Source organism: Lissotriton vulgaris, chromosome 6, assembly GCF_964263255.1.
Source record: "Lissotriton vulgaris chromosome 6, aLisVul1.2, whole genome shotgun sequence".
Taxonomy (NCBI): Eukaryota; Metazoa; Chordata; class Amphibia; order Caudata; family Salamandridae; genus Lissotriton; species Lissotriton vulgaris.
In genome coordinates this window covers 1,625,480,252-1,625,507,503 of record NC_141694.1, presented here as the reverse complement: position 1 = coordinate 1,625,507,503, position 27,252 = coordinate 1,625,480,252, and the positions used below count along the sequence as shown (strand labels likewise).

The following is a 27,252-nucleotide window of genomic DNA, read 5'->3' as shown; positions in this document are numbered from 1 at the left end:
ATTTTTATTTCTAAATTTTTCAAAAAACGTATATTTTTTATTTTTAATAGCCTATGTCCTTCTGCTTGCCCTGAGGTTTTCAAAGATGTCTTGGGTGTTTTGATTGGTGGTGTACTTTTCGAGTTTACCTGGCTCAAAGGACACAGTTCTCTCTTTATAATAGTAGTATAGATAATTAGGCCATTTTATCCTAACCCACGAGAGTTAAAAAATAGAGGTATCCACTACTGAGAAAAAGTATTTCCCAATAAGGTGTGGGAAGACAACCACAACAGTACCATGTGCAGGAGATTGCCCGTTTCCTACGAAGGTAAGAGGGAGGAGGCCATAAGATATCGTTGACTGCCAATAGCTGCACAATCCTCTATCAACCCCAGCCATTTCCTACACCCCAAAAGTCTTACCAAAGGGCACAGTCTTCTTTCCAGCTGATTAGTATACAAAGTCTTGCCAACCCGCAGGATATTTCACTTTAGGGTTTTATATTTGTAACATACATTTAGCTGGTGTCTTCACCAATAGTGACTATTTAAAGTTGTGGGTGGTGGAATACTTGCCACAGGATCACCTCGTTCTTTTCAAAATTTGCCTTAGTGCCCACACACAAATGTACCCATACACTCATTGTTTCTCACACGCACACTTGCACTCACACACTTTCACAATCGCTGACCCTCACTCACAACTTCTGCTTTACAAGGCTCTGATTTGAAATCATGAATAACAGGTGTTCTGTGGTTTTTTGTGCAGCAGAAGCAGCTGAACCAGGGCATTACAACTGCTGCACCGTTGATAGAGGCACACCCACTCTCTCTCACATTCTCCCCCTCGCTAACTCGAACTCGAACTCTAACTCACATTGCTTTACTCACTCCCTCGCTTTCACATATTCATACTCTCTTGCTCACTAATTGATTATCACTCTCACACTCATTGACACTCTCAAACACATTAAACTAACACACGCTCAATCATTTGCAAACACACTTTCACTGACACATGCACAGAGAATCAACACTGAATTATGTGTGTTTACTTTCCTTTCTTCCTTTGCTGGCAACTCAGAGGCTCTATGGCAGCAGCAGAGCAGGAATCTGGTGCTGGACATTTCTATCAATTAAGCAATCAATCATTCAATATTTGTAAAACGCAACACTATCACCCCTAAGGGTATTTGGGCGATAAGGTTGGCATGTCTCCATCAAAAAGCCTGATTTTGAGTTTCTTTCTAACGTCTGTCAGTGAGGGTGCTGTTCAGAGGTTGAAGGGCAGGCGTTTCAGGTCTTGGCGGCGATGTAGGAGATGGAGCGGAGGACATTGGAACCAGTGAGCCATGATTCCTTAGGAGGAGCCAGACAGAGCAGTAGGATCAGGTTTAAGAGGAAGATCCACCTATTAGACTGAACTGTAAACCTCTGGTGTTTATCTTTTTCTAGTTGTATGCTGTTTAATCAAGCCTACCCCTTCCCCTAAATCCCAACACCTTATAAACAATCCACCAACTATTTTGAAAAACTAATAAAGTAATAAAGAAATGCAAAACTGGAAAATCTATGGTATCTCACTACAAGCTTCATGTTACATGTTTTAGAAAAATGTATAAGTCCAATAAAAATGTTGGAAAGATTTGAAGAATACTAAGCGGGTCGCCTCTGTTTGGTATTCTATGATGGTCTGCTCTGCCACGAACTGCTCTTGATTTGTCAGAGGTTAATGAAATATGGATCCTCCCTCTGATTTGTTTGGTTCGTATTTTACAATATTCTCTAGATCTTTCCGTTGCATTGATTTTTTTCTCTGATCTGTACATCTTCCATTTCAAGGCTGTTTCCTGTTGAGGAGATGATCTAATGCTGCTAATTGCATCTCGCAATTATTTCCCTCTTCTGCTGGATGTCAGTTGTGGCGTCATGAGACTGTTCTCCTTTCGGGCTCTTTTGGCTGGAGAGGTTTGAACATTAATTATCTCCTGTTTTGCAACAATGTGTTTTAGTTCCAGGATTTCACAAGCTTCTGTTAGGAATTTTGTCAATCATTGGGGTCCTGGATTTTGGTTTCCCTGCCATTCAAAACTAATGCAGAATGGGTGGCCCCACCTATATTTGATGGGTTGTCTCTTAAGAAATATGCCACTTGTCTGAATGCTCATCGTTTCAGCAGGTTGATAGGGGATAGGTCTTGCTAGATCTGGATGTCTACCCTATTGTAAGTAACAGGCCCTCCTTTGTCTATTCCCCTCATGACTGTGTCTTTGTCCTCAAAGTGGTGCAAGCATGCAAGGATATCTAGCAGTCTTTATGTTTCCTGGGCCTCCTGTGGTTGTTTTATATACTTTGTTTGCATATTCTTTTCTCCACTACAGTCTAGTATGGCATGTAGGAGATATTGTATGTTAGGCTTGACATTCTTGGTGTGATATACCCCAGATTTGTTGCCTTCACACCCTATTTTTGCTGAACTCATGTTTGGCATTAGGAGCTTTTGCCCTGCTAGCCAGTGGCAAATTGCTTGTGCTCTGGATTTTAAACATGGTAAAATTGGTAGGCACGTTTAATTTACTTATACATCCCTAGTTAATGGTCAACATGTACCCAGGGCCTGTAAATTAAATGCTACAAGTTGGCTGCAGCACTCATTGTGCCAACCACAAAAGTAGCACTGCAAAACATGTCTCAGGTGTGCCACTTTAGCTTGTAGTGCAGGTTTGAACTGCCATTTCAACCCTGCAAAATAAACATTTTTGCCATGCTTAAACCTACCTCTTTTAATATTTCGAATTAATTCCTAAAGTAGGCCCTAAAGGCTCAATGGCCAGGGTGCATGGTATTTAAAAAGTAGGATGTGTATTTAAGTTTTACATGTCCTGATAGTGAATAACTCCCAAAGTCTATTTTCACTGTTGTGAGGCTATTTTTTCCATAGACCAACACTGGGTTACCTTATTACACTTAATAAATAAGTGATCACTTCAGTTTGGGAAAAGACAGAGAAATGATTCTTCCACTCAAATGCATTTTAATTGAAAATCCTCTTTAATGGTAAAGTCAGATTTTAAGTTACTATTTTGAAAAATCCACTATTAGAAAGCTGACATTTTTCCCTCTAAATCAACTCTGCCTTTCTACCAATGTCTATGGTCACATAACTGTGAATGGCTGTCCTGGGGTGTTTTGTATTTTCCTTCCAGACATGGCAAAAAAAGGTGTGAGGGGAGAAGGTCTTCCTGAGAGGTTGGCTGGGAAGGAGCTGTACCCTGCCCTGGTTGCATTTCAAAGGGCCCTGCCTTCAACACACACAAAGGAACCTGACGCCAGTCCTGCCCTTGCCTTTGTCACCCTAAACAGTTTGGACCCGGGAACTTGCCTTGATCCCAGGCTCCTGAATCCAAGGGATAGTTGGCTGACCTCCTGTTTAAGCTACAGGGACACAACAAGCTTCCAGATGCCTTCTCTGCTTTCTAGGTGACCAGACCCACTGGACCTGACCTGGTCCCCCTGCTGACCTCAGTGGGAGTGAGTCCTGACCATCGAAGTGCTGCCCTCTGGGTCCTGGACTATTGGCTAGAGTCAGGGTGTACTTCTCCCTGCCTTTCATCAGATCCAGTGCGAAGCGACATAGGACCCTGCAAAGCTGTGCATCGCCAAACCAAAGGCTTCACCAAAACGTGTGCTGCAAATCCTCACAGGGACATGCCATGTAGATGCCATCTGAGAGCTGTACATGTCCAACGCAGAGCGACGTCGAGCCCCGCAGAACCACGTAGCTCCTACCTGAAGCCTTCATAGGATGCGATGCCAAGCAACACAAAGCCTCGCCATACATCTGAAAGCTTCCACGGAAGTGACGAAGAGCGATACAAAGTGCAGATCTCGCTTCATGGACCAAAGGTACAACTTCTATTGGGCTGAACTTGATCCTTTATACAGACCACGTTCCTTCATGGTCAGCCTGAACATTTGACTTTCAGCCGTTTCAGCGCAACCAAATATCCACAATTGGTGCTTCATGGTGCTATTCTCACTAGAGCATTTAAAAATTCATGACTCCATTTTTGCTGATTGGATTTTTGACGTTTGGGTGTCTTTTTATTTATTAAAATTTACTCTGTTTCTAAATTGGTTTGGGATTTTTCTTGTGTTGTGTTTTCACTTTATTACTGTTTGTGTGCTGCATAAATACTTTTACACGTTGCCTCTGAGTTAAGCTTGACTGCTTTTTGTGCAAAGCTACCCTGGGTTAAGCATTGGTTAATTTAGTGACTTTTTGTGGTTCACCCTGCAAGGGATTGTGGCTGTTGCTTGACCAGTGCTCACACCCCAGTCAACCAACAACCACATTTCTGACAGGCCTATCATGCTTAACCCCCTTGCTGGCACACCAATATTGCCAGAGAAGGCTGAAGCGGTTTAACTTGAAACTGTTGTACACACTTTCATTGGTTTGAAAACCATCTACAAGTCCCTTTGTAATTTTATTTCGGATACAATTAATTCCAAGGTTTTTATACTCATGGATGCTCTACAATAGTATGAGCTATGGTGTCCACTATAACAGCTTCCTCATTTTCTATGGCACTCTGTTAATTTGGAGCCAGCTTGGATATAGCTTTTTTTTATTCAACTATACATGCTAGCTGTTGAGAAAGTCCAGTAGGACGAAACACTTGTTTTATTGCACTGATACAGAGATGTTTCAAACTGGATGACCTTGCAAATTTTTTATTTTTTTCAAATACAATGTGAGAGAGTGCTCCATTGCCATAAATGGTTTTTATGCCAGAACGTGAGGCCATATTACCTATCGGCTTGGATGACATTCTTAGGTAGCAGGGTGTTTTCGATCATCGTGGTAGCTCCATTACTTATTTAATTTACACTTTCCCAGCTACCATGTATTTGTATGTATACTGATCGAAGAACACCACTCCAAGCAACAGAGACAAAAGCTTAGATTAATCTAGCAAACTAAACTCTTACATGACTTAAAATATCAGGAAAGGAACTATTTATTACAAATACATCACCATGGCATCAGAGTAACCCGACTAAAGTTCAGTTTATTTAGGGGCAAATCTTTTTATTTTCATCCAATTTAATCTTTTGTACACAGCATGTCACCTACAACCCAGTGTGGGCTGGCCGCGAAGTATGCAGGAGGAGTCAAAGACAGAGGTAACAAAGCAAGTCGCCTACAACCCTATCGGGCTGGCCCCGTACATTCCATATTCAAACATGCCGGTGCTACATCATAAGGACCGTTTTTCAACAAAGAAAAGTCAACAAGGCAAAACAAATATATGAGATAAAGAAAAACAAATCTCCCACCACCCCCCTCCATCACCTCCTAGTTCCTTCCAAGTAACACGCTATCCGGTGGTGTGTGTGTGTGTGTGTGTGCGCAATCCTCAATCCATTATGGAGCTCCCTCAGTTAGTTTGCCACAGGCCCCTCAAGTCTCCCTGGGCCTAGGAGGTCTTGGAACCTTCTTAAAATGTGTATATATGTTGGGCATGTAACCTCCCTGCATTATGTAGAAAGAGTGGAGACACAAGGGACCCAGAGCTCAGCATAGGAGGTGATATCAGAAGTTGTGGCCATGGATAGACGTTCCATACCGAGTGGGAGACACTACTGCCTGTGGTCGGGGAGCCTGTCTGTAATCCATGCTGGCAATATCACAAGCGCTGCATTCAGTGCAAGGGCTATCTTTCTTCCCCGTGTGGAGCGAAGTGGAAATGTGAGGGCGCTTGGAAGCCCTAAAATTGAGTAATCTGGGATTCGGGGGATAGAGGTGTGGAAGGCAGTGTCTATGTCGTCCAGGACTTGGTCCCAAAAATTGTGTAAGCTGGGAATCGGGGGATAGAGGTGTGGAAGGCAGGGTCTATGTCGTCCAGGACTTTGGCCCAATATCTAGCTAGTTTCGGGCAGTGGCAAATCAGGTGGAGTAATGTCCCAGTGTCGCCAGCAGTCCCCAGTGTAATTATCTGTCCATTTCCGCCAATGCTCTGGCATATAATACCAATACGAAATGATCTTATAGGTTGTTTCTGTGTGCCACACGGTGTGTGGCGTGTGGAGAGATCTATAGAAGATATCCTCCCAATCTTTATCTGTCGGGGTTCTACCTAATTCTGCCTCCCATTGATTCTGTCCAGGGGCTCTACGATATATTTCTTTCTTAGTCAGGTGGGCATAAATCTCTGAGATTAGTTTCTTGTCATTTGCTTTGAGGAGCAGCCATTTCTCAAACTGGGTCATCGGTCGGCAGGCTCCTGGGTGTACATCAGGACTAATCACCCAGTGTCTTGGTTGTGCATCTGAGAACCAATCTGATTCTAGCAGAGAGTAGTCAATTTTGAGTTGATCAAAAACGATTGGGCCTTCATGATCAAAGAGACAGCCCATGCAGTTTACACCATCCCTCTGTCCAGCAGCGAAAGGCACTTTGCGTCAGACCAGGGGGGAAGTCGAGATTAGCGAATTGAGGAGTCGGGGTTGTTGGGAACGTGCTTAAGCCCCCCGTAGTTGCCACAGAGTCCCACACCCGTTACATGCCCGACTAAGAGTCGGTCATGTAACGGATGAGGTGTATAGACCTCATGCCCTGTGGCTGCGAGGGAGGCAGGCAACCCGCTGTATATGGGAGCCCACTACTGTCTAATCCATAAATATCCTGTGTTTCTCGGTAAGCGGGAGGTTCCTCTGTACGAGATATTGAAGTTGGGCCACTGGTATTACTTCAGAGGTACGGGGACCTCCAGGCCCCCGCACTGTTTAGTACAGTGCATAAGTTCTCTCCGTAGTCTGAGCTTCTTGCCACCCCAAATGAAGTTTTTAATGTCTCTTTGAAGTGTGGGAATCAACCCGGGAGGTGGGGATAGGGGGAGTGTCTGAAATACATCTAGTGCGTGTAGCAATATGGTCATTTTTAAGGCTGTATGCAGGCAAGCCACAAGAGTGGGAACCTTTGCCCTTGTGCCAGGTCCTGATGGAGGCTACGTGGCAAGGTAAGACTGAGATATGGAAGGCCCTCAGTGACCCAATGAAAGTCATACTGTAATCTTAGTGCGCTTTCGGGGTCTGAGGCTATGGTGAGATTTAAAATGTGGGAGTTTTGTTCATTTATGCAGAAACCTGAGCAAGCACCAAAGTCCCGCAGCTCGGCAATGATAACTGGGAGGGAGGTCATAGGTTGTCTCACTGAGAAGATGACATTGTCCGCCTATAAGCTGATCAGATGCTGGTCTGCACCAAATAGCATACCTATCGCTATAGGGTTGTCCCTATGTCTCTGTGCCAGAGGCTCCATGTAGAGTGCAAATATAAGCAGGGAAAGTGGGCAGCCTTGACGCGTTCCACAGTGTATTGAGAACCTGCTAGAACAAAAGCCATTTACTCTAACTATCGCACAGGAAGCACTGTAAAAGCTCTGTATCTTTCACCTATAGCGCTCTCCAGTGCCAAACCGTCGCAGGGTTTCAAACAGATATGGCCAGTGTACTTGGTCGAACAACTTTTCTCCATCGATGGCTTACAACAAGCCTTCTGTATGTGACTGGTGTAATTTGTCTATGAGGTGGCAGTTACGTTTTGTGTTGTCTCTGCACTGGCGTGCAGGAATAAACCTGGCTTGGTCTGGGTCAATAAGCCCTGGCATAAGCGGATTAAGACGATGGGTTAAGACGCTTGGAAACAATTTAGCGTCCGTGTTTAATAGTGAAATGGGCTGGTAAGAGCCACATTGTTTGGGGTCTTTACCTTGTTTGTGTTGAGTTAAAGAGTTGTGTGAGTAGGGGGACTAGTTCCAGGCAGAAGGTCTTTAAAACAAAATGTGCTCAAGCCATCTGGCCTGGGCGGTTTTAGGGGTTTCAACCGGGCTATTGCAGAGATCACTTCCTCGATGCGAATTGGTGTATCTAAAGCCTCGGCCTCCGTAGGCAGGAGAGGAGTAACCGCTGACCTGATAAGATAAGTCCAGTTCAGGTTTTTTTTAAGTATTGAACAATTGACACTAGTCCCCACAAAAGCTCCAGACTGCAAAGTTAAACCAAACCTCCAGATGTTTGAGATGTGGATAACAGGGTCCGAACTTGGTGCATATCCTTTTTTCTTGTACTAAGCTACAACTTTTTTGCCAATATGTGTGGTCAGCAACAACAGCAATAGATGGTCCATTATAGTATGGTCCCCATCATTCTCCATATTTCATGGCACGTCTCAGCTAGAGGGAGTGACTAATCACTGGAAGAGGTGGATTGATACCTCTATGACTATTGCCAAAATGTGTATCCTGCAGAAATGGAAATCTGATTTACCTCCTGAACATAAAGACTGGATTAGAAACCTGGCAACAACAGTGTTATATGAGAGTGTTGTGTATAGACAAGTAGACCAACAACATATTTTTGATCAGTGTTAGGGGCCCTTTTTTACAGGCATTATATTACCTAAATATCTGAACTGTTGGTCCCAATTAGCTTTTCATTATATCTTTACCTTTGCTTGTCTGCTTCTCTGATGGTAACATGAGTACGATCCTCAAGAGTAACTCCAAGCCCTCTCTGAAATAGGACCATTCCCCCTCTAGAACAACATCTGAACTATGTCTTCATCTTAACACTAATATTAATGTCTCTCTCTCTCGCTCGCTCGCTCGCTCGCTCGCTCGCTCTCTCTCTCGCTCTCTCTCTCTCTCTCGCTCTCTCTCTCTCTCTCTCTCTCTCTCTCTCTCTCTCTCTCGCTCTCTTGTTACATTTACTGACTTTGAAGTCATGAAATTTTGGGAACAGACACCTGCGGCATTGCATTGCATGTTTTCTCCTTAAAATTCTTCTCTGATAATTTTTTCTATATGTTGAACTGTGGTCATAAAATGTAACACTAAAATGGTATTGTTTTCTGTATTTTCTAACTTACAAATTGTTATAAAAACGATGCAAAACAACTCTCTATATAACACACAGCATAAGGCGCTGGGTCAGGTTTGATGTATCTGAGCGGTTAGAAATGTGGCTCGCAGTCAAAAACTGCTGGGATATTTTTAGCAAAACGAATCCACAGGATTTTCAGAGTACGAACCGCATATCTACAAACCATGGTACATAACTGTTAGACCAGGCATCTTTGGCATGTGTTCCCCCTGTTTTTTTTGCTTCTGACCTCCTGTTTTTGACTGTTGCATTTTGTTTTGCTGTTTTAGCACTCTGGGCATTTTACCACTGTTGACCAGTGCTAAAGTGTAAGTGCTCCTTGAGTAAAATGTATCTGAATTTGATTTATCCCTGATTTGTATATTTGATTCACATAAAGTGCGTAGCAAAGTGCACCAGGTTTGCGCTGATTATGCCACCCAAATGAGTAGGTCCAAACCTTCCCTTTTATTACATGTAAGGCACTCCTAAGGTAGGCCCAAGGTAGCTCCATGGGCAGGGTGCAGTGTATTTAAAAGGTAGGACATGTACTGGTGTGTTTTACATGTTCTGATAGTAAAATACTCCTAATTTCATTTGTCACTATTGCAAGTACTATCTCTCCCGTAGTTTATCATTGGAGCTGCCTTGTAACATCTTACAAGTGTAGCTTCCAAAAGGGAATAGATAGAGATTTGGAGTTTGGGGTCTCTGAACTCACAATTAAAAAATACATCTTTTGGTGATGTTGGTTTTTAAATTGGGTGTTTGAAAATGCCACTTATAGAAAGTAAGTGGGTACACCAGATAGGTATCTGGGAAACCTGATGCACAGCTCAAGTCACTCGCATGGAGAGTACATAGCGAATCAATAATCAATGTAGCAAAACAGAAATTCATTTGCATCGGTACATATATACAATCAAAAACAATGTCCTTTGTAATGAACAGCATGTAGTCTTCAGGCTTTGAGTTGAAATACTTTATAGAAAATCATAAAGTTCAACAAAAATGTTCAAAGTCACAAAATCCTGGTAAAGAGTATTTCAAACGTGCTTCGAATCAATCTTGCGTTAAAAATCTCAATGCATTTCGGGCTTGAGAGTTAGCCCTTCATCAGGGGAATCTAATAAAACAATCTGAGTACAATGAGCTTGTATAACATATGCAGGTAAGCAGTAGACAGTCATGTGCCCAAGGGGGGGGGGGTGGGAGTACATGGGTCACAGTTGGAGTTCTCTATGAATTTCACAAGTGAGCTAAGCTGAATCATGACATAAATAATACAACAAATAAGTGACGATGAGAGAGATCTTAGAAAAGCGAAAAGACGTAGGGTGAAGCATAGCCATGAAAACGATAAACTTCGAACCCGTTAAGGTGCACCATGCGTGTTTGATAAATATGAGCATGCTAAATGGGGAAGTGCATTGGTTCTTACCAAAATGAGCAGCGTGCTCATCGGGACCTCGGGTGCGTAAAACGTTGGCCGCCAGGCGGCTCAATAATGGTAAGAACTGTGTGGGAACAATGAGGGAATGTCGGTATTAGAAAAACACACGCGCGAAAAAGTGAAGTGCACGAGTCAGGGAAAAGTGCTAGAGTCTTACCACAAGCTGTGTCGTACAAAGCCAGACTCCATATGAAAAAAGTGTAGGTTCCTGTAAAGCAACACAAACCATAATGCTGCGGGATCGCAAATGTAAAACGAGCATCCAGCTTATGAAGACATATGAAGTGAAAAGCTCACCAGCTAGTGGAAGTAGTCCAATAGTGCACACGAATCGTGGAATTAGTGTCGAACAGCCGAGCCGTGGGAGGAGGATCGAAAGGGGTATAACATATTAGAAATGGAAAACGGACTGCGTGGATTAGATACAGAGATGGCCATCTTAGAATGGGAAAACAAAATAGATGATGCACCGAAATGAGAAGTGGTGAACGTGAAACATGCCAGTGATGAGAAATTCAATTGTACATTTAAACAAGCATTGAAGTGTACATGACCACAGGGAAGGGGAGCTAGGCAACTCAGGGGTGGTCCAGCAATTAATAGTCATAATACAAACATAATAACTATATCGCGAAAAAATATAGATACATCAAAGAGCAGTAAAAAGTATCACAATACTGGTAATATGACATGAATAATACAGTGAGTAGTACGATCAAATAGTACAATGCGAATAGAACACATGGGTGGCTGAATGATACAAAATAGGATCAGATCCATACTGTATCACAGGTAGCATGCTAATTCAAATTTGTCATTGAGCCCAGTAGGCATGAGTGTTTGCATGAACCAGATCCAATGTGTTTCGCGTTGTGATAAGAATTATTAGTATCTCGATCTGGGCGATGTTCAATGAGCTCCAAGACTCCACATTTGAGTTGGGCTATGTTATGTCTCATTGTTCTCCAATGCGGCACAATGGGGGAGCTAGTAGTGTCTTACTCCTGATCCTACTTTTATGTTCCATGATGCGGATGCGTAAGGCTCGCTCTGTTTTTCCCACATAAAATAGGTCGCAAGGACATTTTATAAAGTAAACCAGATGGTGACTATTACATGTAGCGTTGAAGTTAAGGCAAATGGCTTTTCCTGACCTGTGACAATATTGTTACAATTTGAACAGTTCATACAGGTCATCATCCCTCTATGGTTTACTGTGGGTTTCGGGGATTGATTGAGAATCTCTTTCACGTTACGTGTACGTTTGTATGCAAACATCGGAGGTTCTGCAAACATGCCCTTGAAGTCAGGTTCTAATTGTAACAAGGACCATCTTTCCAGAATGATGGACTTCATAAATTTTGACTGAGGCGAGTAGATGGAGACAAATACCTCTCGTTTGGGAGAGTTTTTTCTCACTGTTTTAACAAATAGATCTTTGCGTTCACGTGTTGCTGCCCTATTCGCTGCTTGGTCTAACACTGTAGTACGGTAACCTCTTTGTGTGTATTTGTGTGTATTTTTGCTTGAAGATCAATACCCCTTCACCTTTACCATCCAGGCTTTAGTTCCAGAGGGCCCTGCCTTCCACAGCTTGGTCCACATGCACTCACCTCTTAGAAGTTTCATCGCTTGAACACTTCCCCAATTTATGCATGTGTGTTGCTGTATACTATTGCAATATATTGGAGCATGCTACCCTCTTTCATGTGGTTGAACTGCTCAGGTTGGTCTTACCACCTAGACCTCTGCCCATTCCAGTCACAGTTTGGCCCATATCACTTCCAGTTTTAGATAAGGGGGTATGTTTATATCCTGGAAGAGATATTGTGTAGTCTTCAGTAAGCATCTCAAGTACAGACTACTATTCAGTTAAAAATGTGCCACTCAAGGGTGGTCTGTTGTTGTTAATTTACTCTGAAAATGACCAAGCAAATACTAAGTTTTGTGCTGTGGTATTTAAGAATACATTTGGCATCAGAGAGGCAGGAGTTTGCCTGTGTTTCTAACTACATCACAAATCTTCTTTAGTTGGTTGCTTACTGCATCAGTTTAGGTCTTGGAGTATGTGCTTTTGTCTGATGTATGTTATTTTAAAGCTGTTTATCCGTTCAGTGCGGAGAACACACGTTCAATTTTTGGAATTGTCATCTTTGTTATTCACATAGAACCATATATAGAGTTTAGGGCTAATCCAAAGCTTTGTGCAGATTGCTCTGTTTTTCCTTGTTGAGGGTGTACGTTTCAATTAAAGTAATAAAAGTCAACTTTGTATCCTGGTAGAATAGTGGAACGTCATTTGAGTCTTCTTTCAGTTCACAAAGTGGGTAAGGAGTTGATTGCTTCCCAAAACGTACCTGTCAGCGGTGGCAGCCACTAACAAAGGGTGGTGGGGCGGGTGGGAAGAGTGGAGGAGTGGTAGAGCGAGCGCATAGGGGAATACGGGATAGGTTAATAACATTTGTTATAATTTACTTGACGCCACCTCCTGCGTCCCATCTCTCCTGCTGGCCTATTCCTGGGTCCCAGCAGAAGAAGAAGACCCAGGAGGTCTAGTAGAAGATCAAGGACCAGTGAAGGAGAAAGATCCTCCTCAAACCCGGAATGCAACGACCAAGAAAGACCAGAAGAAGAACAGATAGATAACCTAGTAATCAACATCTCAGACGTCAATCTCACTAAGTTACAGATCACAACTCTTCAGAAGGGAACATCATTTGTACCAACAGCTCATACCAATCATTTAGAAGTCAACATCAGCTTATTCAAACTTATGAGAAAGCTTAGACTTAGACACTTCTTTTCGAACATCGTTACTGAGCAGCAGGGTAACCAAGACAATAAGGAAGACTCCTTGAAAGGTCTAACCACTACAAGTACTTACATGGCTCCCATTAGCCACAAGATGCTGGATCTATTTGAACAACTAGTCAAACAAGATTTAAGTAAAATCAATTACCGAAGAAAAACCAAAACCAGGAATCTCACTCAAAAAGAATATGCTATCCTTAAAAACATAGCAGATAAACCCAAAATCATTTGTCAGAGAGCGGATAAGGGTGGCGCTCTGGTCATCATGAATAAGGACTACTACAACTCACAAGCCGTACTGCACCTCCAAGATGAAAATACGTACATGGAACTTAATTCCAACCCCACTAAGGAAATTCAGGCGGTCCTTGAAACCATAATATCAGAGGGCATCAAGAAAGGATGTGTAGACCGAATGAAAAAATACCTCTCCACGGATCACCCCAAAACACCAAAGTTTTACCTAACACCAAAAATCCACAAAGACTCCAGTCAACCTCCTTGTCGCCCCATAGTATCCACCTGTGGGAGCATCCAAGAACCAGTGGGTAAACTGATTGACAAATACCTCCAACCTTATGTCATCACTATGAACTCTTTCAAATATTAGCCCAGGGGAAACCCCAGGCTGCTAGAAGCACAGCTGATGGGCATTCAGCCTCTATAGGTTTAGTGGAGTTTTAACACAAATGTTCAAAACATCAAAGTTTTCTTTGAATTTTACTCATAAACGTTAGTCATGAGAAATACGTTTACACATGTTTCAAAAAACATTCATAAACAATGTCAAAATATAAACATATGAAAGTATTAACAAAACATATTTTCAATACATATCAAATAATGTAAACGGTTCATCAGTGTTTGACGGTCAAAAAATCATAATAGTAGTAGCCAATGTCCCAATGCATTTCGGGTTACAAACAGAACCCTTCTTCAGGGGATAAATGATATACGGTCAAAAGTTCAATCTTCTTTGAGTGCTTGATCTCTCTAAATGTAAATTCGACAGGATCTAAAAAACAACAACAAACCAAACTCTATTGAGTTATCTCATATGTACCAATATATGTCAAAAAGAGCGTTCTGGAGTAAACACTGAGGTAAAAGCCAAAGTACGCACCACCAAAAGAATGTCACCCATGTGTTATAAAACATTTGGGAAGTGTGATGTCAAGAGTCACCAAAACAAACCAGTTCATACAGAGAAATACAATTTAATGTGCTCCATTCTCGCACGAGAAAAAACGAGACCCAAAAGTACCATAGTGAGCTCATGCAGGTGATGAAAAACACCAATGGTTAAAGTGTCTGCCTTAATGCGCAAATACATACATCCGTTTGAACAGCTTCCCGTTCTTCCGTTATAGTGTCCAACGTGACTAATCCTTTCTAGGGAAAGCCTACATGACAAAATAATGAGAGCCTCTTACTATTCCGTCCTACCGTGTGTTAAGTGTCCTTAAAAAGTCTAACGTGAAAGCAAGTCTTACCGCCTCGTCGAGGACGGGACAATGCGCTGCTCGCTCAGGTCGCCCAGCATGAATCTATGTAGTAAAGATAAACTCGTGATGAGTTAAATCCATCGGACGAGTCGTCCTTCGTAAAGGGAACAACTGTTCCCGTATTGAATTTACTAACCTGCCGCTTCCTACTGTAGAGTCCTGAATCAATCTCTCGGAACGGGTCCGCCCTCGCAATCACGTGGTGCGGAACTCGTCCGAGACAAGTAGCCGTAATCTTGGTGTTTTTCATCACCTGCATGAGCTCACTATGGTACTTTTGGGTCTCGTTTTTTCTCGTGCGAGAATGGAGCACATTAAATTGTATTTCTCTGTATGAACTGGTTTGTTTTGGTGACTCTTGACATCACACTTCCCAAATGTTTTATAACACATGGGTGACATTCTTTTGGTGGTGCGTACTTTGGCTTTTACCTCAGTGTTTACTCCAGAACGCTCTTTTTGACATATATTGGTACATATGAGATAACTCAATAGAGTTTGGTTTGTTGTTGTTTTTTAGATCCTGTCGAATTTACATTTAGAGAGATCAAGCACTCAAAGAAGATTGAACTTTTGACCGTATATCATTTATCCCCTGAAGAAGGGTTCTGTTTGTAACCCGAAATGCATTGGGACATTGGCTACTACTATTATGATTTTTTGACCGTCAAACACTGATGAACCGTTTACATTATTTGATATGTATTGAAAATATGTTTTGTTAATACTTTCATATGTTTATATTTTGACATTGTTTATGAATGTTTTTTGAAACATGTGTAAACGTATTTCTCATGACTAACGTTTATGAGTAAAATTCAAAGAAAACTTTGATGTTTTGAACATTTGTGTTAAAACTCCACTAAACCTATAGAGGCTGAATGCCCATCAGCTGTGCTTCTAGCAGCCTGGGGTTTCCCCTGGGCTAATATTTGAAAGACTATTACTTAGGAGGGGGTCAGGCACAAAAACCCTCACACTAGTAAGCACGCTAAGACTTCTCAAAAATCCACATAGTCTAACTTCACAATTGATAACAGGTGTGCAGATCCACCCCACATTAGAAAATCACTATGAACTCTTACATAAAAGACACCACCGACTTTTTGACCAAGCTAGATAACATCAAACTGGACCCTAATGAAGAAATACTTATGTGTACCATTGACGTTCAAGCACTGTACACCTCTATACCCCATTTACTGGGGTTAGAGGCAGTAGAAGAGGCTCTTTTGCACATGGAATATGAGGAAAACATGAAAGTATTTCTCCTGGAATTACTCAATTTCACTTTGATGCATAGTTATTTCAAATGGGAGGACAAATGGTTCTTACAAAAGTCGGGAACTGCCATGGGAAATCCGGCAGCCCCAGCATACGCGAACATCTTTATGCATCAATATGAGAACAACCACATTTTACAAAAAGATCAATGGCAACTGGGGCTATGCCTATACCTACGTTACATTGACAACATCTTCATTTTGTGGAAAGACACACGAGAACGCTTGATTACTAACATCCAACAACTCAATTGCATTGACCAAAGAATACAATTCACCTATGCAATTCATGAGAATCAAATCAATTACCTGGATGTAACAGTTCACAAAAAAGGAGATAAATTTGAAACCACGCTCTACACTAAGTCTACAGATCGCAACAATCTTTTAGCCTACCAGAGCTTCCACCCAACCCCCCTCAAACAACACCTCCCGTACTCACAACTCCTCCGGGCGAAAAGAATTGTCTCAGACCCTGAAGAATCAAAGACTCAAATGCAAATCATGTTGAATAAATTCAAAAAAGAGGATATCCTAACGAGGTACTACAAGGAGCCTTAGAAAGAGCGACACCAAAAGATAGAAAAACTTTACTTTCTTCTCAAAAAAGCAAAAAAACTGACAGAATCACGTGCGTAAGCAAATATTCCACAGCCAGTCCCCAATTCAAGAAAATCATCAAAAAACATTGGCGGATGTTACAAACTGAACCTGACTTTAACAACATATTCGGTGAAGAACCATTGTTTGCATTTTCAAGAGCAAAAAACATAGGAGAAATCATCAAAAAACCCAAGGCCATGAAACCGCCAACAACATTTAAAGGAACCACCCCATGCAGAAATTGCAGTAATTGCAATAACATTATGGAGGGTAACACCATCACTCACCCCATGAGGGGTAACAAGATCAAATTAAATGTTAATGGTACTTGTGATACAAAGACCATTATATACATGTTGAAATGCCCATGTGGCAAGGCCTATGTTGGACAAACTGAGCGCAAATTTAAGACCAGGTTAACCGAACACAAAAGTAATATAAGGACAAAAATGCTAAAGTCAGCCGTTGCTACACATTTCATCGAGCATAACCACCAGATCAACCAAATCAAAGCATGTATTTTGGAAGTTGCAGAAAAGAATGAAGAAACAGACAACAGAAAAGCCTTGTTAAAACGTGAAAATCATTGGATATTCCATTTACAGACTTTACGCCCATTAAGCATTAATGAACGGACAGAATTTAGTTGCTATTTGTGATTCGCAAATCATGTAATTATAGTGCTGCATGCTTATAAGATCTTATACCATTTTACATTGTGATACATTGTCATACCCCGATAATCCATAGCCTGGCCCTTTAACTAAAGCGCGTGCATTAGTATAAATGAAGCCCCACCCATATACGTCACACGCCAACTTTTCCGCGAAGAGAGCAGTCGCCTCCTGTGTAGCTTGCGATCCAGTTATTTGAACATTCCCGGTAAGACTTATAACTGCGCGTAAAATACTTACTTTAAAAAAGCGCTTTAAAACGCTTATAACTACACGAACCCAGTTCTTTAAAATCCGTTACAAACCCTCTGGGACATGTGATAACTGTGGGCATGTGAATATGATGTTGGTAGCAGTTTTGGGATGAGAAATCTAGTAGAGTATAGTAACACACCAACAAGCTTAGCACGTAAAATTCAGGGGTATCAATCTATCAGGCGTCATAAAAAAAGTTCCTGTAAACGCTGTTTGGACACTGTATTTAATGCATTATGTTCTAAAAAAATTGATTAACGGAGTTGTATCGTTTTGTATATTGTATATGTAAATACCCGTATCGTATAGTGATAGATACTATCTTTGTTTCACAGACTTCCCCGATGAAGGCCCACCAGGCCGAAATGCATTGGAATAGACGGAATGTATTCTTTTGAAATATAAGTTGGATACAAATACAATTGTTGAGTAAATATACCGACTGATTGGAAAAAAAAATTATGAAACTGGCAAACAACAACTTTCAACAAGTATGAATAAAATACTAAAGAGTGTTGAACCAAATAACAGCTTTTGTTGAAAACTTTATTGTTCAAAGCCTTGCTGACAAGTTCAGCACACAACAGTCTGTGCCCATATGTGACACTGGCATTGTTGAGTGCCAGCGCAATCCTCAGTTTATTTCGTACTCCCGAGCGGGGGGTACACATAGGAGCACGACCTACGCCTTAATCCTAGGATAAACCAAAGTGCCGTGCACGGCTATTATCTAAAATAGTGGTATTTAAGAATACATTTGGCATCAGAGAGGCAGGAGTTTGCCTGTGTTTCTACCTACATCACAAATCTTCTTTAGTTGGTTGCTTACTGCATCAGTTTAGGTCTTGGAGTATGTGCTTTTGTCTGATGTATGTTATTTTAAAGCTGTTTATCCGTTCAGTGCGGAGAACACACGTTCAATTTTTGGAATTGTCATCTTTGTTATTCACATAGAACCATATATAGAGTTTAGGGCTAATCCAAAGCTTTGTGCAGATTGCTCTGTTTTTCCTTGTTGAGGGTGTACGTTTCAATTAAAGTAATAAAAGTCAACTTTGTATCCTGGTAGAATAGTGGGACGTCATTTGAGTCTTCTTTCAGTTCACAAAGTGGGTAAGGAGTTGATTGCTTCCCAAAACGTACCTGTCAGCGGTGGCAGCCACTAACAAAGGGTGGTGGGGCGGGTGGGAAGAGTGGAGGAGTGGTAGAGCGAGCGCATAGGGGAATACGGGATAGGTTAATAACATTTGTTATAATTTACTTGACGCCACCTCCTGCGTCCCATCTCTCCTGCTAGCCTATTCCTGGGTCCCAGCAGCCCCTGGGACAGACTCCCAGCCAATCCCTGTGCTGCAGAGCAGTGCAGGGATTTGTCTGAGTAGGCTGAAAAGACACCCTGCTCAGACCAGTGAGTCTGTGGGTGTTTCTCCAGCCAGGTTGCTGAGACGGCTGACCAAGCACACATGAGCACTTACGGAGTGCCCAAGCACTCCTCCTTCACCCTCCCATGCCCCGCCCCTCCATGCACAAGCTGGCACACGAAAAATAAAACTATGCTACAGCATTGTTTTATTTTTTGTTTGCTGGCCTTGCGCCAGGCAGTGGGGTGAAGCTCCTCCGCCATTGCGTAGGAGCTGCCACTGGTACTAGTTAATGTTTTGTGTGTCTCAGCCCTTACTTTCTAGAGCTTTGGTGGTCTTGAGTTTACGGTAGTTTCAATATTTCGAGTTAACAAAAAGCAGGCAGCCTAACAGATTGAGTAGAATTTAATTTTGGCCCCACAAGGTGAGTGTTTGGTTACTGTTTGAATTTTTAATTGCGGAGTCATTTTTATAAATCAAAATTGTAAACATTTTTAACCCAGTACTTAATTATTTTTGCACACTTAGTGGCAGAAGTATGTAGCATTGGTCGCAATTGGCGACCAATATTTTTGCGACCAGTGTGGTATTTTGCGACTCAACCTATGTACTAATAGGTTGGTTTGCAAAATACTGATTCCTAGTCAGTCGCAGTTCGACTTCCCTCATGAATAATATTGTTGTAGGTCACAAATTACGACCCACTAGGAAACATGATTTCAGCCATCAAAGGGATTGGTGGTCTGCTGATGAGAGCACCATGTCTGTGATTTGCTTTTAAATAAAGCAATTTTTTAATTTTAAAGCAGCCGGTTTTTCTTAAAGGAATACGGGCTGCATTCAAAAAACTAATTAAAAGTATTGCCAACATTTTTTAAGAGTAGGCAATGGTCCAAGGGAATCCTCCTTACTCTTAAAAAATATTGGTATCAACATTCACATAGAAGAAGGGGTCCCTTCTGGACACCTTTCTATTTGTGAATGCCTTTACACTACCTTTCACTAGTTTGTAAAGTATTAATATTTTGCAACTGGATTTCGGTTGAAAAACATTAATACATACTGTGAGAAATGTTGGTTGTGGGAGGGGAAACCTACTCAAGCAAAAGCCACAGTCCTTGTCAGAATGAACCACAAAGAGTCATTACAATAACCTGTGCTTAACCCTCTAGTAGTGTGGCACAAAAGCAGTCAGGTTTAACTTGGAGGCAGTGTGTAAAGTATTTATGCAGGACTTAAACATTGATAACGTGAAAACACAACACAAGACAATTCCCACACCAATTTAGAAAAGTGGAATAAAATTTAATAAATATTTTGATGTCAAAATGACAAAAATCAAAACCGTATAACCAGAGATCTGAATTTTTAAAGGTTTCAGGTACGTATAGTTCATAAAACCGCAAAAAGACTTTCACGGTTATCGGGTCGTGCAAGACCAGGTGGAAGTCACAATTTTAGGCCAACTGAGATGGAGCGTGGTCCAGATACAGGGACGAGGGGTTAGTCCTGCTTAAAACGTTACCTTCTAGAGTTCAACACAAACTATTATGTTCATGGTTGAGGAGGCCACAAGAAGCAGGGAGAGCATCGGGGATGGTAGTTACTGTAGCTCAGAGGTCCTGTCAGGCATTGCAGTTGTTTCTGGAGGTTAACGTTTGCAGTCCCCACAGTTTGCGGTCTGCGCAGGCTGTCCGTGCTATTGTGTGAAGTGCAGATCTTGCTTTGCCGGTCTTAGCACGAATGGGCCCGGTCACAGAGAGCCCAGAACTACAAGATTTCTCCTTTTCTTCAAGCCGGTCCAATTGCAGGTCCAGGCAGGTCCAGTTGCAGCAGACCAGCTGGGCAGTTGCAGAGAGGCCTCTGGAACTTGTTGTGACCTTGTAGTTCAGAGCAAGAGGTTAGTCAGCTGACCCTTGGAGTCACTTCAGCCTGGGATGACGGTTGCAGGTCCAGTCTTCTTTCTCAGACAGCAGGGCAGGCCTCAGCCAGTAGGGAAGTTCTCAAGCAGTAGGACAGTTCTTCTTCTGTAATGTTCACAGGTCCAGGAGTTTACTAATGAGTGGATCATGGAGTCTGGATTCGTATACCTGCTGCGCACTTTGAAGAGGAAGAAACTTCTGGACTTTTCCCCCCACAGAGGTGTCTGGAATGTCTTGCCTGTCTGCCCTGATTCCAGTCGTCTGGAGGCACAATGGGCTAGTGTGAAACCCTTTGTAAGTGAGCTGGAACAGTGCCTAAGAAGTGCAAATGTGGTTGGTGACAGCTCCGCCCCAACTTCATCAAGCCAATTTTTAAATACAATGTACCCTTCCCAAATGGCTTTTTAGGGCCTGCCCTAGCGGTGACTTGTATACCTTGAAAAAAAGAAGAGTTTCGGCCTGGCAAAAGGTTTATTTTGCCAAGTTGAAATAGCAGTTTAAAACTGCACACACTGGCTGCACTGGGCGACCTGGAACATGTGTTAAAGGGGCTACTTAAGTGGGTGGCACAATAAGTGTTGCTGGCCTACTAGTAGCATTCCATTTACCAGCCCTGGGTGTATGGTACACCACTTTATTAGAGACTTATTAGTAAATTAAATATGCCAATTTGGTATATGTCAATTTTCCCGTGTTTAAAGGAGAGAGCCAAAGTACTTTACCACTGGATAGCAGTGCACAGAGTCCTAGAAGTCAACAAAAACAGGTTAGAAAAAAAAATTGAAAACAAGAAAGGTGAAGGGAAAAGGTTTGGGGGAGACTCTGCAGAGAGGGCCAGGTTAAACACCTGCTAATCTTATTCGGTATTTGGGACGGACATCCTAAACACGTCTCTTCCAAATACTGAATCAGTTTTTAGTGGCAAACCCAAACTGCGATTCTGTAACATGTTGTTGAATCACAAATTGGGTTTTATACATGTTAGGAAGTCTTTTTGCGGTCGCAAAGAGCCCGATTCTGTGTTGGGTTGCTTGTGAATGCAAAAAGGCTTCAAATATCTAAGTTGCTGAACAAACACAATTTTGCGACTGCATCATCGTTTTCTTGATTCCTCGAATTTTAACTTCACAAATAGGATTTCCATGTATGGAAATTAGGCCAGCATTGTGGCGTAAGGGGTTAGGTTTGTTGTTTCTACGTGCATACACCAGCAAAAATTGGTGACCATCCAACAGACTTCATATTTGATGTCCATCAATTATTCGGAGGTAGTCCTCCACCTAGAAATGCGTTTCCACTGTCGTAATGAGCCCCAACATTTATAGTGTTCAGGTGAAAGAATTTTCAAATGGGAAAAGTGTTTCCCTCTTAGAGAAAAGAGTAAAAATTGTTTGGTAACTTTACGCGTCCAGAACTGTACACTTGTTACAAGTTTTGATGCTCAAAGGTGCACATTTGAGCACTCATGTTATGTTATGTTATTTCGATTTATAGAGCGCACGTATACCCGGAGGTGTCTTGGCGCTACCTTGTGTAGCTATCCAGAATTACTCCTGAAATGCTAAGAATTACAAACAGATTGGAATTTTAATCAAGAAATGGTTAGGTGTGCATTTTCATTTTTTTTTCCTTCAAGTTTTGTTAATGGGCTGCAGTGAGTTTATTATATTTCCATGCCTTCCCAAGCAACTTCTGTTATTTAATGTGTATTATATGTTAAGTTGAACAATAATCACTACTTTGTGAATTTCGCGAATGAGCTCCATACATACGGGTTGTCAAGTGAGGACAGAAACTGTGTGCTTTTTTTTCTGGTCAGTGTTTATTAATCTCTACCATAATTCCGTGTGTCAGGTGCTGATTTATTAAACTGCATTTCATTTCTCATTGTAAAGGCTCTAAAGAAGCAACGCCTGGACACCGAACATCTGCGACAAGTGTCTGTTCGAAGATTTCAGTCTTTTTGTTTATTTTCACGAGTGAGAATGAAGAATGGCCCGACTGAGGATGAGCACGCAACATGGTTTAAGTACACGAGCGTCTTTTATCCAGAGTACAGTCTCCCTATAAGGTAATTCCTTCCAGGTACTTCCTTCCTTGACATTCTAGCAGCGCACCTTGCTTAAGTCATAAATCGAGAGTATGGGCCCGATTTACAAAAGTTATCTGAGACAAAATCCTAACTTTATGACTTTCGGTATTCACAAAAGGCATTTAGGAGTAGTAAAGTTAGGATTCCTAACTTTACTACTCCTAAATGCGGTTTTTGAATACCGAAAGTCTTACAGTTAGGATTTTTTTCAGTTTAGGAGTAGTAATGTTAGGAAATCGGAATCCTAACTTTACTACTCCGAAATACCTTTTGTGAATACCAAAAGTCGTAAAGTTAGGATTTTGTCGCAGATTACTTTTGTGAATCAGGCCCTATTATTCTAGTACTGCACGTTGCGTAGGACTTGAATTTTGCGTTTTACTCGACCAGTGCATATTGCGTAGGTCTTGAATCCTTAGTGTTCTTGAATTGTGTTATTCTATCAACGAATATTGCAAAGGTATGGAACCATGAGTGTTATTTTTACAGTGCATGTAGCATAAGGTCTTGAATCCAAGGCACTTTTTTCAAGTAATGCAAACATCTTTTGATGCATCCTTGCACGAAAGACGTCTGTTTGAAATCTACCTATCTCCCTAGTCTTTACTATATTATTATGTTAAAAAAATGTAGACACCGCTTATTAGATTTTGCAGGATAATGTACATGTACAAGTGTGATATGACAAGGAAAAGCAACAGTAAACAAAAGAAAAGGAAAACAAAGGCGCATTGTGTTTGGGTAACCCCTTCCCCCCCCCCCCCCCCCAATGCCACTGATGAGACTGTCCGGGCAGAACATGGCCCCAAACCAACCATCCAGGGCCCTCAGTCCTCACTCCTTGCAGATGTGAATTTCAATCACTAGTATGTCAGCCCTGGTGACTCCCGGTCACCCCTCGACTTGGCCCAAGCCCCCCCCCCCCCATTTGTTAACATACTGTTGGGGACAGGCCCTGGTTGGGGACAGGCCCTGGTTTCATAGACGGGCCTTGTTTCCATGCTCACACCATAGTCCTTTCACGCCTCCAATTCTCCACCTTGGGCGGTCCTTCCTCTCTCTAGTCATGCAATACCCTGTATAGCTGCTGTGAACCCCAGCCAAAGCCAGGTAACCTGTGCCTGCTGTTACCCAAGTCGGAGTTGACATGAAAGACCAGTTTGGGGTCCTGTGGAATTGTCCATCTCAGAACCAACTCCAGGCAAGAGAACAACTTCGATCAAGTGAATTATTCTAGGAGAGATCCAGGTCGTGAGTAAGAGGTCATCTTCTGCCTACCGCTGCAGAGCCCAGCCGATAGGATATCACACCCATCCTTTATAGTCTATGTCGGGTAAAATAAACATCCTGGAGGAGATTGCCAAGTGCCGGGGGAGCTGCCGTTGCACCGGCCCAATCCTCTAAGTGAGCTCTCAGGCTGCATGGAGGTAGTCCAAATTGTCAGCCATGTAATTGAATGAAGTTTACATTTTGTATGCTCATAATATATGTTAATCTGTTCTCTTAAACACTCTGGCATTCTCCTCATTGCATCCCCAATATTATCTATACATAGCTGCTAAGTTATCAAGTTGCTTATGAGTGACATTTATGTGTTTAGTGTGCTTGTGAGTGACATTTTATTGCCTTGTGTGTGACACTTTGAGTGACGCTAAGGCAAGAGGGAGCAGGAAACTAACTCTTGCACCGATGCACTCGCATTGTACATGAGCTGTCTAGGTGTGGCTGTGGGCGCTAGCATTCCTTTATTTGGGAGTGAGAAGCTCCAACACAGGACATAATGCTGATTTAGAAACGTATTTATTTGTATTGATGGCAATAAGGAATGTGATTGCATGTACATGGAGCTGTTAGCAGCCATGTCAATGGGAAAAGTGCAAAGCTGTGGAATATAAAGCGCTAGCAATCATAACTTTATGACTATTATGAAGTGTGGGGCATCCAAGAGAAGGCCAACTGACAGCTATCTAGTAACCATACGAACACTGCATTATAAAGGATATAGTTTGAATGACGTTTCTGTGATCTGACAAATTAATTTTAAATATGCATGTAGAACATTGGCCCACTTGTTGAGAAGGGTGAAACCACTGCTTAATTTGTAAAAATGTAAGTGCCAGGGCCCTTCTCAGGAGGCCACTGTTAGAACCTATACAAGTACTAACCATCGCAATGCTAGATGTGTGACAATTCAAACTATCCCAGGCCACCCAAAGCTATAATGATATCAGTGATGGATGATATTAGTTTTTAATGTATATGAAGTTATTAAATACTGTTTTTGTACTTATCTCAAAATTTAACAGACAGCGCCATCATGTGGTGGACTGTCACGAGAGCCCGTACTGACAACTAAGTGCTGATGCCGAGCACGGGAAATCACTAGCTCACTTTAAGCACTGGGTGAAGCCCTACTCAAGCAGCAACCACAATTCTTGGCAAACCACTAATTAACTTCTGTTAAGCCTTAAGTTGGCTTGGAACAAAAGCAGTCAGACTTAACTTTGAGGCAATGTGTAAAGTATTTATGCCACACTTAAGACAGTAATAGAGTGAAAACACAACACAAAGAAAAATCCCACACCAATTTAGAAAAATAGAGTAGAATTTAATAAATTATTTATCATCTAAACAACAAAAATCCAATTAGTTGAACCGGAGATTTGCAATTTTAAATAATTAGGTAAAAATAGTGCTTAAAAGCACAAAGTGCCAACTGTGATTATCTGGTCGTGCTAGACCGGGACAAAGTCACAAGTTCAGTCCTACCGCGATAGAGTGCCGGCCGACTACAGGGACCAAGGTAAGCACGCTGAGCAAAGCACCTTAAATCCTGGTTGCTGAGCGTTGTGAGGTCCTGCGTTGAGGGTATGTCGGACAGTGGTAAATCGAAGCTGCAAGGTGAGGTCCTGCGTCGAGGATATGTCGCTCAGCAGTGGTTGTGAGTGGCTGCGGAGCAGTGATATGAGGTCCCGCGTCGAGGATGCATCCCACATCTGCGGTTTTGAGGAGCTGTGGGGCTTCGATGCGAGGTCCTGCGTTTAGGCTGCTTCACGTAGCGGTGATGCCAAGTAGCTGTGAGGCCCTGCGTTGGGGATGCGGCATATAACAGAGGTTCCAATGTGAGGTGATATGTTGCGCTGCGTCAGTTGCCCTTATAAAAATTTAATAACTTTGCCTCCTGTTTTTCATATCAAAATAGAAATTTTCAGGCCTATTTCACAGTTTTTTTTTGCTGCAGAATAAATACTTTTTCCCACAAGCTTGGATGATGCCATCACCCACATAAGGAGCCCTAGTAAAACGTATTTGCTCCCCAGTATCCCCCATCTCTCCTGATACCAAAATCTCTATTTCTTTCTGAATTTCATAATTATGGAAAAAATATAAACCTTTCCCCAAGGAATCTCATTTGTACAAAAATCTAACTTTATTGACGGAAATTGCATTTTTTTCAGCAGTGATTCCTATTGTAAAGATATATACGCGGCTGGACAGGTCTTTTATACTCTTGGGCATTTCCCGGTGGGCAGAAGCCCCTGGAGTCTGTTTTTTAGGGCAGAGGGTCGCTCATGGTGCATCTATCACTTTCCCAAGCTTCCTTAGGTAAATGCATCAGACATGGAGAGGCTGCAAGATAGGAATAGAAGGAGGAAGGGGTAAGGTAGAGTGAAATTGATCAGAGAGAGATGAAAAGCATTTATCTGACAGACATCTAGCCGTAGATTCCTTACCTTTAAATTTCTCTGGTGCCAGACTGGATCTGGAAGATTTTTCTTCGTGCAATACCACTGCACGCTGGTAGGTGGTGTCAGTAAGCTCTGCGTGACATCGCCGTCATCGTTGTGACATCCACGTCACCTATATAGGCACTGACATCAACATTTTCTTTCCCCGTCAGGCAGCACAGTTCCTTGGTGTGTCTTTGGTGCCTGGAGCGTGACCACAACTCAAAGTCATGCTCCGACTGCCGGGCCGTGTTCCTGAAAGCTTTGAGGGAGTGGTCCCTAAGCTCCTTATGGCCCGGAGCTCGGCACTGCATTGTTGTCTAAGAAGATGGTCTGGGTCCAACGTCTTCGTCCTCTCACTTAAAGTCGTTATGTCGGTCAGGTAAGAAGCACAAAAAACACAAGAAGTTGAAGCGTGCTTTGACTTTTCCCCGTCTGGCCGGCCGACGCGAAGGAGGAGTCTTGGCATTCTAGGCCACATTCCTCTTAACCTTGCACCTAAGTCAGCTCCGCGCTCTCCTGTTTTCCCGGGAGCTCAAAGGATGTTATGACGCCAAAGGCCTCATTTTCAGGCAACCTGACCGTACCGACTTGCCCCGGCACCAATGACCCCCTCCCCCCAAGAAACACTGATAGATCTGGACTGACACCGGCTGT

General features: G+C 42.3%; 1 protein-coding gene across 1 annotated transcript in view; it reads left to right on the top strand.

Annotated features, from left to right (window-relative positions):
- Nucleotides 1–27,252, top strand: part of CAMKMT (calmodulin-lysine N-methyltransferase) — a 469,006-nt gene that overhangs the window by 54,458 nt on the left and 387,296 nt on the right. Inside the window, exon 2 of the mRNA XM_086927794.1 lies at nt 22,671–22,846. Coding sequence (XP_086783920.1) covers nt 22,671–22,846 — 176 coding nt within the window. The remainder of the gene's footprint in view (nt 1–22,670; nt 22,847–27,252) is intronic.